At 41.1% G+C, this 18,139-nt stretch overlaps 2 protein-coding genes across 2 annotated transcripts in view; one reads left to right on the top strand and one right to left on the bottom strand.

The window, feature by feature from the left end:
* Positions 1-5,759, top strand: part of fastkd3 (FAST kinase domains 3) — an 18,814-nt gene extending 13,055 nt beyond the window's left edge. The window contains exons 3-7 of the mRNA XM_033042942.1: positions 445-530; positions 1,310-1,484; positions 4,587-4,656; positions 5,235-5,349; positions 5,448-5,759. Of these exons, the coding sequence (XP_032898833.1) occupies positions 445-530; positions 1,310-1,484; positions 4,587-4,656; positions 5,235-5,349; positions 5,448-5,546 (545 nt within the window). The 3' untranslated portion in view covers positions 5,547-5,759. The remainder of the gene's footprint in view (positions 1-444; positions 531-1,309; positions 1,485-4,586; positions 4,657-5,234; positions 5,350-5,447) is intronic.
* bag1 (BAG cochaperone 1) lies at positions 5,736-18,139 on the bottom strand. The gene is made up of 7 exons (XM_033042955.1): positions 17,936-18,139; positions 16,961-17,089; positions 13,449-13,531; positions 11,293-11,406; positions 10,245-10,352; positions 7,051-7,113; positions 5,736-6,172 (listed from the first exon to the last, which is right to left on the bottom strand). Exons 1-7 carry the CDS (start codon positions 17,970-17,972, stop codon positions 6,083-6,085), a joined length of 624 nt encoding a protein of 207 aa, XP_032898846.1. The 5' UTR covers positions 17,973-18,139; the 3' UTR covers positions 5,736-6,082.

The raw sequence follows: 18,139 nt of genomic DNA, 5'->3' as shown, positions 1-18,139 counted from the left end.
TCAGTCGAAGCGATTTTTCTTTAGCAGCTAAACAGCCTGACAGACATCGATTTGAATAGGCTGGAGAAACAAGGCGTTTTAAACCCACCCCCCTCTCAAAGGCGCCAAAGTCGCACACACGGGCAGCGACAGATCTGCAGCGCCGCTGAAGGTAAGTTTTGTAACATACCTACAAATATAACTTCTAAATTTCAATCAAATTCTGTATTGCCTCAGAATTTGTAAATCATTTAGTGACTCTTCCCTTATAGCCGTTCAGGTTACAGAAATTCGCCCTGACAGGTTTCACAAATCACAACCAAAGAATCCAAGATATGGAATAAAAAGCGCTCCAGTGAAAATTCTGTGTGTGCATGGGAGGGTTGGGTGGAATAAATAAATAATCACATAATGCAAGTTCTCTCAGTTGGTTTGATTTTAATTTTAGTTTCTATTTTTTAATAGCCCAAGGAACTGGACTAGACAAATTTGTTCTGGCCCAACTAACCCAGCTGTTCATGACAATGAAACTAGAGTGCCGAATTTATGAGGTAAGGTTTTTGTTAAATGATCAGTCGTTTTTTTTCCCTTGTGCATTGCTCATGTGAAGTTAAGACCAAATGCTGTCTCCAGGTGGTTGGGGTGGGAGGAAATAAGATCTGTGGACGTCGAGGCTGTCCCCAAGATGGAGATGTAAAATTGAAGAAAGGGAAGAGTCTGCAATGGCAAGAACAAGGTGGAATATTCTTCGTTTTGCGTGGGTTCATGAAGTAATACCATTGCAGGCAAGTGTACTGGGGGGAAAAGTCAGGGGAAACTCCTGGCCCAAAAGAATATGTGCAGAGAAAGAAGCGGCAGAAGCAAAAATGTTCATATTATGGAAGGTTTGGAATGCATTTAGATATGAACACAAGGGGAAGAATGAGGAGGACATTGTGGTGGAGCAGTGTAGGAAAGATCAGAAAGGATGGTAGAAGTCCTTGTGTAAGAAGTAGAAATAGGTAAGTGTAGAAGCAGAAAGTTCTAGGCTAGTTGTTCTCCCTCCCTTCCTGCTCCACAAATAATGCCCAGAGCTGTTACTGGGTGGAAGTTTTCAGTCTTCCTTAACATATTGGAAGCATATTACATTCTGTGGTCTCATTCACAATGTGCTGTTTTGTGATTTTTATATGCTGCCAATATAAATCTTCAAAGTATCAATTTCATTTGCTGATAAAACTATGGTTTAATAGTTTTTGGCTTGTAGCAATAAGATTGCTCTGTATTGCAATAACCTAATAGTTTGCTAATGGCATTTTAAATGTACAAAAATTGCTATGTTTCTCAACAGGGTCACAGCCTTCCTCCCAAGTATCGGGTAAAATCATTTTTAACAGCAGGACAGTCGATAGAAAGCTTGGTGGATGAACATCTCTATGGCAAAGTGAAGAATGCTCTGACTGACCTTCTAGGAGCAAGGAATTACTTTGCTTCTCGAGTGCTGACACCATATGGCTATACATTAGGTACTGCAAGCATTTGCCAGTTATTTGGAATTACATACAGATCTAAAAATCATAGGATTTCTGTAGGATTCAGTAGGATAACCTGCCTGCTGGTACATATGTAACGAAAGTTGCCACTTCTTTAAATCAAAATGGCGTAAAAGATAAATCTTTTTTAAAAAGTTGAATATTTGTCATAAACAAATATGAGGGGAAAGAATGGATTAATATGAATCCACAGTAGACAAAAAAGCTGGAGAAACTCAGCGGGTGAGACAACTATGGAGCGAAGGAATAGGCGACGTTTCGGGTTGAGACCCTTCTTCTGTCTGAAGAAGCAACATTTTGGGTCGAGACCCTTCTGAAGAACGTCACCTATTCCTTTGCTCCATAGATGCTGCCTCACCCACTGAGTTTCTCCAGCATTTTTGTCTACCTTCGATTTTTCCCGCATCTGCAGTCCTTTCTTAAATATGAATCCACATGCCAGTTCACCCATTTTTGTTTATTTTCTGGTGGTGAACTCTTATCTTCAACAATGAGATGTGTTTGTTTATAACCCAATCTTGAAACAGCAGTGAACTATTCTCAAAATGTAAAAAAAAAATTAGGCTCCTTTTCCCTTGTCCATTCTGTCAGTTGAGCTGTAGTGGGGCACCGTTTTGCTGTACGCTTGAACTCGTGTCCGCCAGGGTCTGCTGGATCTCCCAGTTGCTAACCATTTAAACCCCACATCCCATTCCCATACCTACCTTTCTGTCCCCGATCTCGTCCATTGCCTGAGTGATGCCTTGCGTAAACTGGAAGGAAGGCACATCCATCATCTTCCACTTGTGTAGCTTACACATATGAACATTGAATTGAATTCTCCAGTTTTAGGTAATTACGCCCCTCCACCACCCTCTCCTGGACACACGCCCTTCTTTCCATTTCCCCTGTCCCCATCATGCAGTTCCCTTCCTCTTCCAGGCAGTCATCTACCACCCCTCCCTCGTCTGAGGTCCCCAATTCCCCTCCCCTGTTCTCCTGTTCCCTTTCACCCACAATCCTTTCTTCTGGTTCTACATTTTACTCCCCATCTAACATCTTATCAGATTCCGTATTTGCAAACTTTTTTCTCCTCTTACCTGTAGCCTTAGTTGCAATCTCCACCCATCTGCCAATCACCCCTCACCTGAATCCACCGATCACTTGCCAGTTCTATTCCCCCACCCTTTCCCCTCAACTGCCTGGTCCAACTTTCTCCCCTCTTTACCAGTCTGAAGGGTCCTGACCCAAAATTTTGTCTGACATTTTAGTTCCACTCCTTGACCTGCTGAGTTTCTCCACTACTTTGATTTTTTGTACAGGGTCAAGACGATAGGTGTTTAGTTTAGAGATACAGCGCGGAAACAGGTCCTTCGGCCCACTGAGTCCGCACTGACCAGCGATCCCTGCACACTAACACTATTCAGCACACATTAGGGACAATATACATTTTTACCAAGGCAATTCACCTACAAACCTGTATGCATTTGGAGTGCGGGAGGAAACCAAAGACCTCGGAGAAAACCCACGCAGCTCACGAGGAGAATGTACAAACTCCGTACAGGCAGCACCTGTAGTCAGGATTGAACCCAGGTCTCTGATGCTCTAAGGCAGCAACTCTACCACTGCGCCACCATGCCGCCCTTATTTCTTCACAGGCCTTCTGCCAAATCTGTTCTGTAATCATTTAGAAACAGGTTTGCAAAAGAAATAACTCTTTTCCCCATCCTTTCCATCTTGGGAATCTGCTCAACAAAGGCTCTTTTATTAACTAAACTAGACTACGTGGGATCCATTGGGTCCCATGTTCACACAGGAGGGATGGTCCCCCAACACAATATTCCACCTCTCCACCAATTCCAATGTTGGTGGCCAGTGGGTGGGGGGAGGGGCTTTCTGGAGCGCTAGTATGGGTGTTGTGTGCCGAAGGGACTGGTTTCTTAAGGGCTAGTATGGACATTGTGGGCCCTAATGGATTTGTGGGCTGGCAGCTCAGTCACTTGGGCCTCGAGGGCTGGCAGCTCAGTCACTCGGGCCTGGTGGGCTGACAGCCGACACATTCACGGCTGGTGGGCTGGCAGTTGACTCACTCACGGCTGGTGGGCTTACAGTTGACTCACTCACGGTTGGTAGGCTCACACACACCCTCCATCACACACCCTCCATCTCACACACACACACCCTCCATCTCACACACACACCCTCCATCTCACACACACACACACACCCACATACACACCCTCCATCTCTCTCACACACACCCTCCATCTCACGCACATACCATCTCTCACACACACTCACACCATCCATCACACACTCTCACACACAACATATGACAGTAAAACTCTCTTGAATCTACTCACGTGGTTGAGCGCGGCCTCTCCCCTGACCGGGACTTCAGCAGTGAGCGGGACTTCCGGATTAAGCGCGACATTCAGTTCAAGCAGCACAGTGCAGACCAACCCTTCCATTCAGTTCAAGCAGCACAGTGTAGACCAACCCTTCCATTCAGTTCAAGTAGCACAGTGCAGACCAGCCCTTCCATTCAGTTCAAGCAGCACAGTGCACACCAGCACTTCAATTCAGTTCAAGCAGCACAGTGCAGACTCAGTTCAGTTCACTCACAGCGTAGACTCACAGTTCAGGACTCAACTCTCACTCACGGTCTTCCGGGGTGACTGACTCACGTCCGGCCTCCGGGGCTTTATTCTCCTGGCCCCCCGGAAGGGGCGTTATCTTCATCATGGTGACTGACATGCGTGAAAACCAACTGCTGATCTCACAATTTTTTAAACATTCTTTTTTATTATTATTTTATTATTTCACCGATCGGGAAAAACCTTGTGACGGTTGGAGAGGACAGTGAGTAAGATGGCGAAAAAAAATGATAGCGATATAGGGTAGTGTTTTTCTAAAATGTATTTACAACGAAGATAGGAAGTGGTCAAGATCAGACTTTTAGTAATAGTTTTGATGTAGTTCGACCGAATATGCCCATACACAATCTTGATTTATTTATCACCGTCTGTATGAAATGAACGAACACTTTGATTTTAGCATTACCTTTTCGTGAAAAAAATCTCATCTTTTTTTTAGACGCAGAGATTCAACTGGATGAAGAAGGATATGTGCTCCCTGCCTCCTGGCGTGATGAGGTATTCAGGAGGTTAGAGTCTTAATTTGTTTGAAATAGTGGAACTGTTGGCCATCAACTTTTTTTAAATTTCTTCATCGGAGTGCAAGATAGTAAGGGAATGATAAAGGTGGCATATGGAAAAGGAACTTGGTAATTTAAATGGATGAAAAAAGAAACCTGGAACACTGCCAGGGATGGTCGTGGAAGTAGATACGATATTGGCATTTAAGGCTGTTAGATAGGCACATGGATAAGTAGGAAATGGAGGGATATGGATAATGTGCAGGCAGCGCAGTTTAGTTTAACTTAGCAACATATTCAGTGCAGATTAATTTGACCATTGTGGCCAAAGGGCCTGTTCCTGTGCAGTACTGTTTTATATTCTATATCTTGGAGATGTTTAAATGTAGATATTGAATTCAGAATTGAACAATGATCCATGTCATGAACTCCAGCCTTATGGTCAAACCAGACTAGTTTGTTTTTTTTGCATCAATTTCAAATACCATAGCCCTAATGCTGTGGAATATATTCTAATCAGACACTTGGCTTAATTTGACAAAAATCAGATTTTCGTTCCAAAAAGATAACAAAACGTTTTGTTTCAGAATAGCACTGTGCATTGATGACCAGAGAAGATTCTCAATAAATAGTCAAAATCTCCTTGGAAAAGAAGCTATCAAGCAGAGGCAACTGCGGCTGCTGGGCTACGATGTTGTACAGGTTTGCACTCTAGTTAGATACCTCATCTTCGAGAAAAAATACAAAACTATTAAGCACCCTTATGCATGATGTAAAAAGCTGCAATTTGTTTCATCCAGATTCCATTCTATGAATTTGACAAGCTGCAGACCCAAAAGGAGATGGTAGAATATCTTCACAAGAAGATATTTCCACACAGCTACAGACTTGCTTGGTAAAGTCAACCACCATCTCAAACCCTAGTGTCTACTAGGAGACTACAAATGAAGGCACACGTGCAAACTGGCACTCCATTAAAAACTGATGCACGGCAACTCTACAGGATGAATAAGTACCAATGTTTCAGATGAGCACATAATTGTGATTTCGATTATTTACCATATTTTAAATCAATGAACAAATGAATGAATAAAATGAAATATTTTATTAAATGCAGATTGTATTTTGAATTACTACATGTATACACTAACATACTGCTACAATAAAAGCAATGGTGACAATTTCTTTGGTCGTGAGTTCAGGTATTGGACATAGCTAGCACAGAGGTATTTTTTACAATAAACCCAGGAACAGAAGTAATCTAAGGAGTCAGAATAGAAGACAAAATTAGAATAGACACAGATTATTGTCCAGGAAAGTAGTTGGTTACATTTATTGCAAAGTTTCCTGCTTTCAAATTTATTATTTACACCAGTTTGTAAATAATTTAGGTTCTGTAGATTGGCAGGCTTATAACTGCATTATTTTCAAAATGTCAGTCAGCAAGAGCAAGATTCTTTGATTGAAGTTTCTCCATTTCTTGTGAGATGTGTGTTTCAATGACATCACACCGGGCCAAGTGAGTCTGTTGCCAAAACAAATTCATGCATCACCAATAAAAGTAAAATAATTTGGTAACATCATTATTTTGGTTACTTTTTTAAAAAAAGACCAAATGTTGAAAGCTTTGTGCACTGGCTACTATACTAACGGTAGAAATTTGCTATTGTGTTCGCTTGTTTTTTCTATGACATTATGAATGAGTTTCATTCTATTTCTTATTAGTCAACAAATGTGAAAGTCTATAAGGCACAAACCCATTCTGATGCCAGATTGCACACAGTGCACAGATTTATCCGCAACACGTTTGGCTGCTGGCTCAAGCAGAACAATTGTATAGTCATCCAGTTGTGGCTGTTGTAGGATGAAGACACCATTTGCTTATATGGAACGAGTGGCAATATCCGATTGAGTATGATGTATTGGGGAAACCAGTGCAATATCAAATTTCCTCAGGTCTCATACTTTATTAACTAAATATTTGAATATGCTCTAATCCAGAGATCTCTTCTGCCATGATTTGGGAAATATAGCTAACAATTGTTCCCATCCAGATCAAATACTGTACCTAAGTAGGAAATCTGAGATATTCAGATACATGGATGATGTTGGTAAAAGTAACTGCTGCTTATTCCAGGATTTTTATCTTTACTAAATCTGAGCACATTGCATGATTTTCAAATTTTCCTGAATTAGTTCTAAATTTATCATTTAAATTGAAGCAGTTTTCTCTTTTTCTAATCTTTCAATTAAATATTTCCTGACTCTTATCTATCTCCATAATCACCTCTTGGATCCACCTTTTACAAGCTGAGAAACCAAACTAACTTTTTTCTTGTACTATAGATTCCTGATACTAGGATTACAAACCCACAAACTCAGTATACAAAAAGAAAATCTCACCTGTATATGCTTTACTAGACCTTTTCTTCTGTGCCTGCAGTCAGTAAATTCGTCTGGCAAATTCTGAACATAAAAATGTAATATTTTATTTGTAAGAAATAAAAATCAAACTGCACACGTCCTGTTTAAAATGAAGCGTAGTTTAGACATTCCTGAAAGAGACCAATTCACTGTGACTATCTGATATGTTTTGTAAAATTTGCTGAGATTATATCCATATCTATGTTCCTCCAAACTACAATGAATCAAAACAGCACTGATCCATATGAAACAAAATCTCTAGTTAATACAAATATCATTTTCTCAATATGTTCATTATTAATGTCAGTACAGTACAGCACAGAAATAAGCCCTTAAGCCCATCATGTGCAAGCCTACCTTTTTGCTGATCTACACTAATTCTATTTGCCCTCATAGGGACTGTATCCTTCTGTCTTGCTACCTGCATTGAAAGGACATCCATAATATCAGTACCCAAGAAGAGCAAAGTGACGTGCCTCAACAACTACCAACGTGCCGCACATACGTCCATTGTGATGAGGTGCGTCGGGTGGTTGGTTATGACACAAATCAACTCCTGCCTTAGAGATTTCCTGGATCTCCACCACCCCCAGCCTTTGACACTGCTAGTAAAAAAAGAGTCGAGCCTACCCAATCTCTCCACATAACTAAAATCTTCCAATCCAGGCAACTTCCTGGTGAATCTCTTCTGCTCTCTCTCTCTCCAGCACAATCACATCCTTCCTAAAGGGTGGTGATGTGGCAATCATAATTGCACACAGAATTCCGAGTATGGCCTAACCAGTCTTGTAAAATTGCAACATAACATCTCAACTCTTATATTCTATGCCCCCTGACCTGTGAAGGCAAGCACACCCTTGGCCACTTTCACCACCCTATTTACTGGTATTGTCACTGACAGGGAACTATTGCCTTCGACCCGTATGTCTCACTGTTCATCACCATTCCATTGTGCCGTACCATTCATGTATATATCCTACCCCGATTTGACTTGCCAAAAGAATCACCTTCCACTTGTCAACATTAAATTCCATCTTCCACTGCTTAGCCCAACTTTCCATCTGATCTATATCCTGCTGTAGCCTCAGAAAACCTTCCTTGCTATAAATTGCCCATCAGTTTCATAATTTATAAGAAGCTTCCACCATCTCATGTTTAATCAACACGCATGATATTTAGTTTAAAGTCATACAAAATCATAGTACTAATCCCAGATTTACAATTGTAGCAAAAGCTTTTGGGGTAAAATACAAGTTATATTACTGTGTATATTTGTATATCAATCAACCAAAGATAAGTAGTGAGATTCATTACAATCAGTTTGTCTAGTACCAAGAAAGATGACTTCCTTAAAAAAAAGTCACATTATTGCTTTTAAAATGTTATTGCACATTAGTGCACTACATGTTTACACTTTAATTGAAAAAAAAGGTAATAGCAGACTAGTCCTCTGAAAATAGAAACATAGAAATTAGGTGCAGGAGTAGGCCATTCGGCCCTTCGAGCCTGCATCGCCATTCAATATGATCATGGCTGATCATCCAACTCAGTATCCCGTACCTGCCTTCTCTCCATACCCTCTGATCCCCTTAGCCACAAGGGCCACATCTAACTCCCTCTTAAATATAGCCAATGAACTGGCCTCGACTACCCTCTGTGGCAGAGAGTTCCAGAGATTCACCACTCTCTGTGTGAAAAAGGTTCTTCTCATCTCGGTTTTAAAGGATTTCCCCCTTATCCTTAAGCTGTGACCCCTTGTCCTGGACTTCCCCAACATCGGGAGCAATCTTCCTGCATCTAGCCTGTCCAACCCCTTAAGTATTTTGTAAGTTTCTATAAGATCCCCTCTCAATCTCCTAAATTCTAGAGAATGCCCAACAATACATGGTTTGTTGATAAATGGAATTGAGGATCATGAATAGAACTGAAATGGAGACAAATCATAACCAAGGAAACCCTCTGGTTCTCAAGCCCTTCTCACCGGTCTACCAGATTATGGAATAGGTAAATAGAGTACCTCAACTCCATTTACCTATTTTGGTTTATACGAGTCCTAATGAAGGGTTTGTATTACCTCCTCAGTTTTGAATTCCAGCACTGGAGATGGATGGCAACATTCCTTCAGCTTTCTTATAGGAAGGGGCAGCATTTATTGCCCATCTGTTTTTGCCCTGATGTGCTGGTGGGGAGCCCCCTTCTTGCTTGCTTGCTTGCAGCAGTTTGATACAACTGTTTGCTTTGGTAGATCAGCTGAGTCAACCACAGTACTGTGGGTCTGTACATAGTGCATCAGTGAACCAGGTGGATTTTGAATCAACAATCTAGTAATTTCACACTGATACTAGCATTTTATTTAACATTTATAAATTAACTAAATGTAAATTCTTAAGATGACATGATGAGATTTGAACGCATCTCTGGATTATTAGCCGAACCTTGAGAATGCCAATTCCATCCATAATCACTTACTACTTAGTTGATTTTGGATCCAATTTGTAAATATGTAATATTATGGGTCCCTAGAGCACCTAATTTCTCACCATTTAGAAAATACTTAGTTTGCCCTTCAAGAATCCTTGATGTCTTTCAATTTTCCCACTGTCTGGTTGCTGTTCCCATGCACATAACTTAACCATGCCAAATGTGCACAATTTACTCTTCCTCTGCAAATCCAAACCATCTTTGTGTTACATAATTACAATTTCCACATAAATCTGCATGATTTAACTAAATTGACAGCAGTTGTATTTCTCTTGTCAAACATCTACAATAAAATTAATTTCCAAAATACTGACATTTCAGGGAGGCAAAATTTTTATTTAAACAGAAAGAAATGCTACTTAGCTAGACAATAACAATGATCAGACCTACAATTATTTACCTAAAATCTAGAAAATTATAGTCTGCGAATAGTTAATTGTAGCACAATCTCAGACATAGCATCTCAAACATTTACCCGTCACAAATGCTTGAAAACGAACTAATTAATCAAAGTCCTGTCCATTTGAACGCAAAAGCAAGTGTCTGAATGAAAGTTTAAACAATGATTTAAATAGAAAAATATTTAATTTAAGCTAATGAGAAACACTCATTTTTAGTTAAACAACATTTGCCTTCTAAGGTCAATTATATGGACAAATCATTAACATGCAGTCATTTATTCTCTTACCCACCATAGCATCAACCTGTTCAAGAAACCTCATATACTGTTCGGTTATGCTTTTCTCTTTCTTCTCTAACTTACTTAATGCAGCAGATCGAAGATCACGGGCTAGGAACCCCTGGGTGACATGAGAATAAAAAAAAATATCAACTCAACATTCGTCCCCTAAACATCCAACATAACATGCTAAACCAAAAACAAAACTACTGGAGGAACTTAGCATCAGACCCTGTATCATGACCATGGTAGGGAACCTATATTACAGGATATTGAGCCTGACTTACACTTATAATGCCATATTTGCTCAGCTGCAAATGCATCATTAAACCCAGCTCCTCCACTTACAAAACCAACAAGTACAAGCAGTTTATTGACTTATTTTGCAACCAACCATAGCTTCTCTTCTTATGCCCATGCTGATAAATCTATTTATTTCTCATCTACGTACCTTCCCTTGGTAACAGCATCAAAAGTGTAAGTTTCTTCATCTACTTGTGTATTTCAACTAGGCTCCGAGGTAAATAAGCATACTATTTTTAATGCTTTCTGCAGCTCTGCAGCCCTGAATGTCTGATTTTCAAAGCATTTCTCCCCTATTTAAACATTCTTATAAATTAAGCTCTTTGACTAAGCTATAGTTATCTACCCAAATGTAAATTTTCCACTAAAATGCTCATTTGTTTAATAAATCCAGGTCATTATACAGAAGAAACAAGGAACAGCAGATGCTGGTTTGCACAAAAGGACACAAAGTGCTGGAGTAACTCATTAGGTCAGGCAGCATCTCTGGAGAAGAAGGTTAGGTGATATCTCAGGTTGGGATGCTTCTTCAGTCTGGAGGAACCGTGTTCTCTCGAGATGCTGCTGAGTGACTAGCAATGTGTCTTTTCAGGTCTGTATACTGCTCCCAAAAGCAGTGAAACTTTTAACCATGTATTCACACCACTGCTAGTGAGCTAAATATGGAAGCAATTATTTGCACACTAGAAACAAAATAACAGCAGTTTTATTATTTTCTTTTCAGATACCAAAAGGTGGAAGCAAAAAAATATGCTCACATTCTGAATGCCTGTCAGCTCCACATTAATTTCTTCAAGCTTACGTGATAACTGTTCTATAGATTTTTCCACCTCCTTTAACTTCTTTAATTCAGCTTCTTCCTCGGGACTGTTCTGTGAATTCAGAGAAAACAATCCAATCAGGCAGCCTGGTTCATTAAGGACTTAGCATTGAAACTCGAAGAACTAAAAATAGTGCGTTCAGAAAAATATAATTGTTATGTATGCACTTTCAAGTAAAAAGTTACACACACTCTGATAAAATTAAAACTACATCTGTTTTTGATGAAATTTGGCCACGTTAGAATATTGCCCCAAATTTCTTTATTTTCCAAATTAATTTTCTTACTGTCCTATAAACAATAGAATAGACTTTAGGCCCTAGTTTATCGTTTAATTTGTGGGATGGTATCTTAATAATTCACCTCTTATACTGACATGAAGTTAAATAATGGCCCAGAAAATGCATCAACATAAGGGAAAGCTATCACAAACAAGCTGAATAAAACCTACTAAATAAAATATTTCAGTCAGCTAATCCATGTGTCCAGCTTTCAATCACAATGATTCTATCATTCATAAACTTACTAGTAAAACCATTAAAACAAGGCTCTTCTTAAGCATTGCTTTTCACTAATTTTTTTTAAGTACATTCCACCAGCTATAGAATCCCATAACAAAACAAAACCCAAATAACTGCCTGCACCTTCACACGTACATGGAGCCCTTCTAAACCCCCACAAATTTGAATCAACATAGTATCCTTCTCATTCAGAGGCACAAGAGCTACATAAACAAAACCAAAACACCATATTTGTCAATAAATTAACCAGTCCTGCCATTAATACTAATTTAGTGACCATGAACTTACAAGAGTTGCCGGAAGATCAGAATATGTAAACCACTTTCAGGAGCTTTAATGACACAGTAAAAGAAACAAGTTGACTTTGTAGTATCATTGGCTCTTTAATCAAAATAAGCTTTAACATCCTGATAGATTGTAAAAGAGATACTTTTTAAATTCTGAAAGTCAAACATCCAATTTTAGAAATTCATTGTATTGATGAATAAGCTGACATGTAGGACACAAGAAACAGGAGTTGTCCATGCAGTTCCTTAACTTGATCCAACAAGTGTGTCCTCTAACTCACACCCACATTCCCGAAAATCCTCAGTGTTTCAGTGTCCAAAAATATATCACTCTCAACTTTGCAAATATTCAACGACTGAATATCCACAGAACCCTGGTGCAGGGATATTCAAAGTAACCCAACTGAGTAAAGAAATATGTCCGCTTTCCTCTACCACATAATAAATCTCTTGTCTAGAAATTCTGCCTCCAGTTCCAGATGTGTCAGAAACAACATACCAGCATTTACCTTCTCAGAATCTATATATTTCAGTGAGATTGTTTCACATTTTTCTAAACTCCAATCATTATAGGCCAATCTCACTAAATTTCTCCTCATGCCAGGGATCTGGCAAAGCTCTGCTGCATCACCAGGAGTAGCATTCCTTGGGTATGGTGACTAAATTGTGCACAGTAGTACATACTCTTTTCAGCAAGACTTCCTGCACCTGTACTCAATGTTAACACACTTGCAATAAAAGACAACTTAGTATATATCTTCTTAATGTTTGCTGTACCTACGCATTAACTAACTTTGTTTCATGGTAGAAAGAAAGTACGCCAATTGTTTACTATTTAAAGCATTGTTTCACTTTACTTCTCACCAAAAAGGGGCATGATAGTTTCTCATCTGGATAAAATGCCAGATAGAGCACAAATTATGGGGTTAATTATTGATTAATTCTCGCAGTTACTGTGTACAACATATAGCCATTGGATTGGACATTATAACTATGCGAGTCGATAAGTTGGACTTTCAGTGATGCTGTGCTTCACTACGGCAATAGGAAGAAGTCACAGACCTTGTCACTCTAGATTATCCTTGTTCACTTATGAACTTAGAGCATTAGATCAGATAGTTTCCATGTGTATACTGACAAAAACAAATAAGATAGCCCTGGTAAACAAAGAAGAAGGAACAAAATCGAAAAGCATTTCCTTAAATAGGTATACATAAATTATACGGTCAAATCGCAGGCAAGGTTTTCTAAAACATTCCATGAAACATAGAAAGATAGATTTGTACCTTTTTACCAATCATCATTATTTTACAGCCATTTTTAACACCAAGAACTGACAATGGTTGTTCCATCTCTTTAAGAGATTTACCTATATGACAGAAACAAAAAAACATTAAAATGTTGTTACTACCACTCACACATTTTAGGAAACAATTTTGTTGATCATTTGCCTGCGATATTTGAATTATATAAAAGCCTTTGGCACCCTGTCTGTTACAATGCTGCATTAATATTCAGCGTGTCTTTGAATTATAAAAGGAATGGTATTCCAAAAAGATGGATGATCTTATCAGGTACAGCCTAGTGATTTGAAATAACAGAACATGCAGAGAAAATGTTATCAGGCAACATCTGTGAAGGGAGAAATATGATTAATCTTTTAGGTTGAGGAAAGTCGATGACCTGAACCATATGAACCATTCGCTGTAAACCAATTCCGCCTTACCTATCTATCAAGTATTTCCAGCATTTTCTATTTTTAATTCCAGATTTTCAGCAACTGCAGTATTTTGCTTTGGGACATGAGGCAATTTGGTGGTCCAGACAGAGTGAAAAGTCATTTTTGTTAGCTATCCAGTAAAATGTTGGGATACAGTGCCCTCCATAATGTTTGGGACGAAGACCCATCATTTATTTATTTGCCTCTGTATTCCACAATTTGTGATTTGTAATAGAAAAAAAAAATCACATGTGGTTAAAGTGCACATTGTCAGATTTTAATAAAGGCTATTTTTATACATTTTGGTTTCACCATGTAGAAAACAGCAGTGTTTATTTCCCTGGAACCTCTTCTCTTCTCTCTGATGATATTGCAACCAACTAAAGTGTAACTTACAGTGGCAATTAAGATATAAACTAGCACATCTTCAGGATGAGAGGAAATTGAAGCACATGAGAAAAACACACACAGTTACATGGAGTATGCACAAACTCAACAGTTAACATTGAAGCTAAAAATAAAACTTGGGAAGTGGAGCTGAGAGGCACCTGCAACCCCACCCCAGCAAGTTTGTTTCATATCATCATGCCTAAAATGCAAGGTGGATTGAGTGCTTACTCTGCAATGTGTTATGAACACAATTTAAATCTTAACGTGTAAACTTCTAAACATTAGAAAGTGGTTGTGGTCCAAAACGCTACGCAGAAAGGGTAGCAATAGAAACACTTACCCTGTTTAGAAAGTAATTGCATGTGCACTTGAAGACTTGTAATCTGCAAACCAATGGACCAGGCCACTACAAGCGACATCAAGACTGCTTGAGTTCAAAACGCATTGAACACATTGCAGCTTTAAAGAAAAATCAGCCTATCAATGAAGTCTGCATTAAATTAGATGGAATTAGACTCAAAGCCGCGGAGTGTGTTCGATCTGTCCCTACATCGGAGCTTCGATCATCCCGACAAGAGCGCTTGCACATCGGGCTTTCCGTAGCGGCGACTACAGAGGGTCAAGGTCCCTGACCACGGGTGAACTAAGGAGGAAGACCAACTCACCTTTATTGCCTTCCATCAGTGAAGAATGCTATGGTGAATGTTTATGTTAAATTCTATTGTGTGTTGTGTTCTATTTAATTATATGGATGCATGGTAACTAATTTCACCGTACCTTAATTAGTGCATGTGACAAATAAATGTGAATAGACAATAGACAATAGGTGCAGGAGTAGGCCATTTGGCCCTTCGAACCAGCACCGCCATTCAATGTGATCACGGCTGATCATCCCCAATCAGTACCCCACTCCTGCCTTCTCCCCATATCCCCTGACTCCGCTATCTTTAAGAGCCCTATCTAGCTCTCTCTTGAAAGTATCCAGAGAACCAGCCTCCACCGCCCTCTGAGGCAGAGAATTCCACAGACTCACAACTCTCTGTGAGAAAAAGTGTTTCCTCGTCTCCGTTCTAAATGGCTTACCCCTTATTCTTAAACTGTGGCCCCTGGTTCTGGACTTCCCCAACATCGGGAACATGTTTCCTGTTTTAGCGTGTCCAAACCCGTAACAATCTTTATGTTTCAATAAGATCCCCTTTTATCCTTCTAAACTCCAGGGTGTACAAGCCCAGCTGCTCCATTCTCTCAGCATATGACAGTCCTGCCATCCTGGGAATTAACCTCGTAAACCTACGCTGCACTCCCTCAATAGCAAGAATGTCCTTCCTCAAATCTTGAACCTTGGTGGACCTTGTTTTGTTTTTTTCAAACAAGCGCTCATGGATTGAATGTCTTCCAACCTCACAAATTTTCTATAATAAAACTTTAATAATACTAGAACATCAAATAGTACAGCACAGGAATGTGCACTTTGGCCCACAATGTTCCTTTTGAATATGATGCCTGATTAAACTGATCTAATCTGCCTGCACATGATCCATATCTATTACCTGCATTTCCATGTGCCCATCTAAAAGCCACTTAAATGCCACTAAGGTATACGCCTCCACCACCACCCCGGGCAATGCGTTCCAGGCCCCTACCGCCCTCTGCATAAAACATGTGCCCTGCACATCTCCATTAAACCTTCCCCCTCCCACCTTATAGCTATGCCATTTAGTGCTGCATATTTCCATCCTGGTAAAAGGTTCTAAGGGTCTATGCCTCTCATAATTTAAATACTTCCATCAAGTCTCCCCTCAACCTCTGACGTTCCAGAGAAAACAATCCAAGTCTATCCAGCCCCTCCCTGTAGCTGAAACCCTCTTATCCAGGCAGCATTTTGGTAAACTTCCTCTGTACGCATCCAAAAGCTTCTACATCTTTCCTGTAAAAGGGCGACAAAAATTGCACATAATATTCCAAATACGACCTAACTAAAGTCCTATAGAGCTGCATCAAGACTTCTTGACTATTATATTCAATGCCCTTAACAATGAAGGCAAGCATACCATACGCCTTTTTTACCACCCTATCTACTTGTTTTGCCGCCTTTAATGAGCTATGACCTTGGACTCCAAGATCCTTATGCACATCAATGCTGTTAAGGGTCTTGCCATTATTGTATATTCTCTCCTTACATTCAACCTCTCAAAGTGCAACACCTCACACTTTTGCTCAGGTTGAACTCCATCTGCCATTTCTGCTACTGATCTATATCACACTGTATCTTCTGACAGCCTTCCTCACTGTCTGCACCTCCTCCAATTTTGTCATCAGCAAACTTAGTAACCAACCCATCTACATTTACATCAAGGTCATTATATTTATATATATATATATATATCAAAAACAGCAGATCCCTGTGGAACTCCACTGGTCACAGACTTCCAGCCAGAATATCAACTTTCCATCACAACCCTCTGTCTTCGTCCATCGTGAATCCCATACATCTTCATCGCCTACAACGAGGCCCTTTATCAAAAGCCTTCCTGAAATCCATGTATACAACATCCACCCACCAATTATATCTGACTATCCTTATCATTAATTCACAGATCAGCCCAATTTGGAAACACAGAACAAGGGAACAACGGTCAAGGCAAGTTAGCATATACACCGCGCATCTTACCAGTAGAACACACAGACCTTTACAGATCAGTTTCTGCAATTGCTGGGGTACCCCGGTAACTTGCGCAATGACTGCTGCCATGTCCTGTAGCGTTGGCTCACCGCCTTCCCGTTCTGCTGCAATCTCGATCTTATGTTTCGAACTACCTAACAATGAAACACACACATCCACATCAGTAGACATCTTTGCATTTTATTACTTATTACATTTACTAATTTTGCAATGTATATTTCAACGGCACAATTCCCATATATTGCAAACACAATGACATTTAATGAATAGGTGTAAGTGTCTTTTAACCCGTGTCCCTATATTTTACGACGAGTATTCCATCGGCGACAAATGGATGGACGACTTTATGCCCAGTGTTTACACCACCTTTAAGCATTCAGCCTCCCCAGAGTACTCCACCCCTCCATCTCTCTCTCTCTCCTCAAATGCAGATTAGTTTCTGCACCAGTTGCCCTCTGCTGCAGAAGTGTTGAAGCTGTGCCGGGTGCGGGAGCTGCCCTGGGGCTGGGTCCCCGGGTCCCGCCCGCGCGCTGCTGCTGCTGCTGTGCCGGGTGCGGGAGCTGGAGCTGCCCTGGGGCTGGGTCCCCGGGTCCCGCCCGCGCGCTGCTGCTGCTGCTGCCCTGGGGCTGGGTCCCCGGGTCCCCGGGTCATGCCCGCGCGCTGCTGCTGCTGCTGCCCCGGGGCTGGGTCCCCGGGTCCCCGGGTCATGCCCGCGCGCTGCTGCTGCTGCTGTGACGGGTGCGGGAGCTGCCCCAGGGCTGGGTCCCCGGGTCCCCGGGTCATGCCCGCGCGCTGCTGCTGCCCTGGGGCTGGGTCCCCGGGTCATGCCCGCGCGCTGCTGCTGCTGCTGCTGCTGCTGCCGCTCCTGTGCTCACTCGGCAACGGCAGCTCTTGCTGCAGCAGGAAGGAGAGTCACCGTGGGCAATGCACGGCCCCCACTGTGAGCCTGGGCATCTGAGCCCAGCTCCGGCCATCATTACCGTGTATCAGAGTTAGTCCCACCACGTCGCCGGCCATCGCTGCTCCACGCCCACACCGGCTTCGTGGCGGAAATGATGGGCCGCGCGGACCTGAAGGAGCTCCGGAGCGGCCGCCACCTTTGTGCGGGGCAGTCCCAGTCCCGGTCCCGGGCGCTCATGGGGGACTGGAGTGGAGTGGAGGGGGCAAAGGGTTTCCTGGTCCAT

The sequence above is a fragment of the Amblyraja radiata genome, chromosome 2, assembly GCF_010909765.2.
Source record: "Amblyraja radiata isolate CabotCenter1 chromosome 2, sAmbRad1.1.pri, whole genome shotgun sequence".
Taxonomy (NCBI): Eukaryota; Metazoa; Chordata; class Chondrichthyes; order Rajiformes; family Rajidae; genus Amblyraja; species Amblyraja radiata.
Note: the sequence above shows the minus strand (reverse complement) of the source record. Positions and strands in the feature narration are given on the sequence as shown.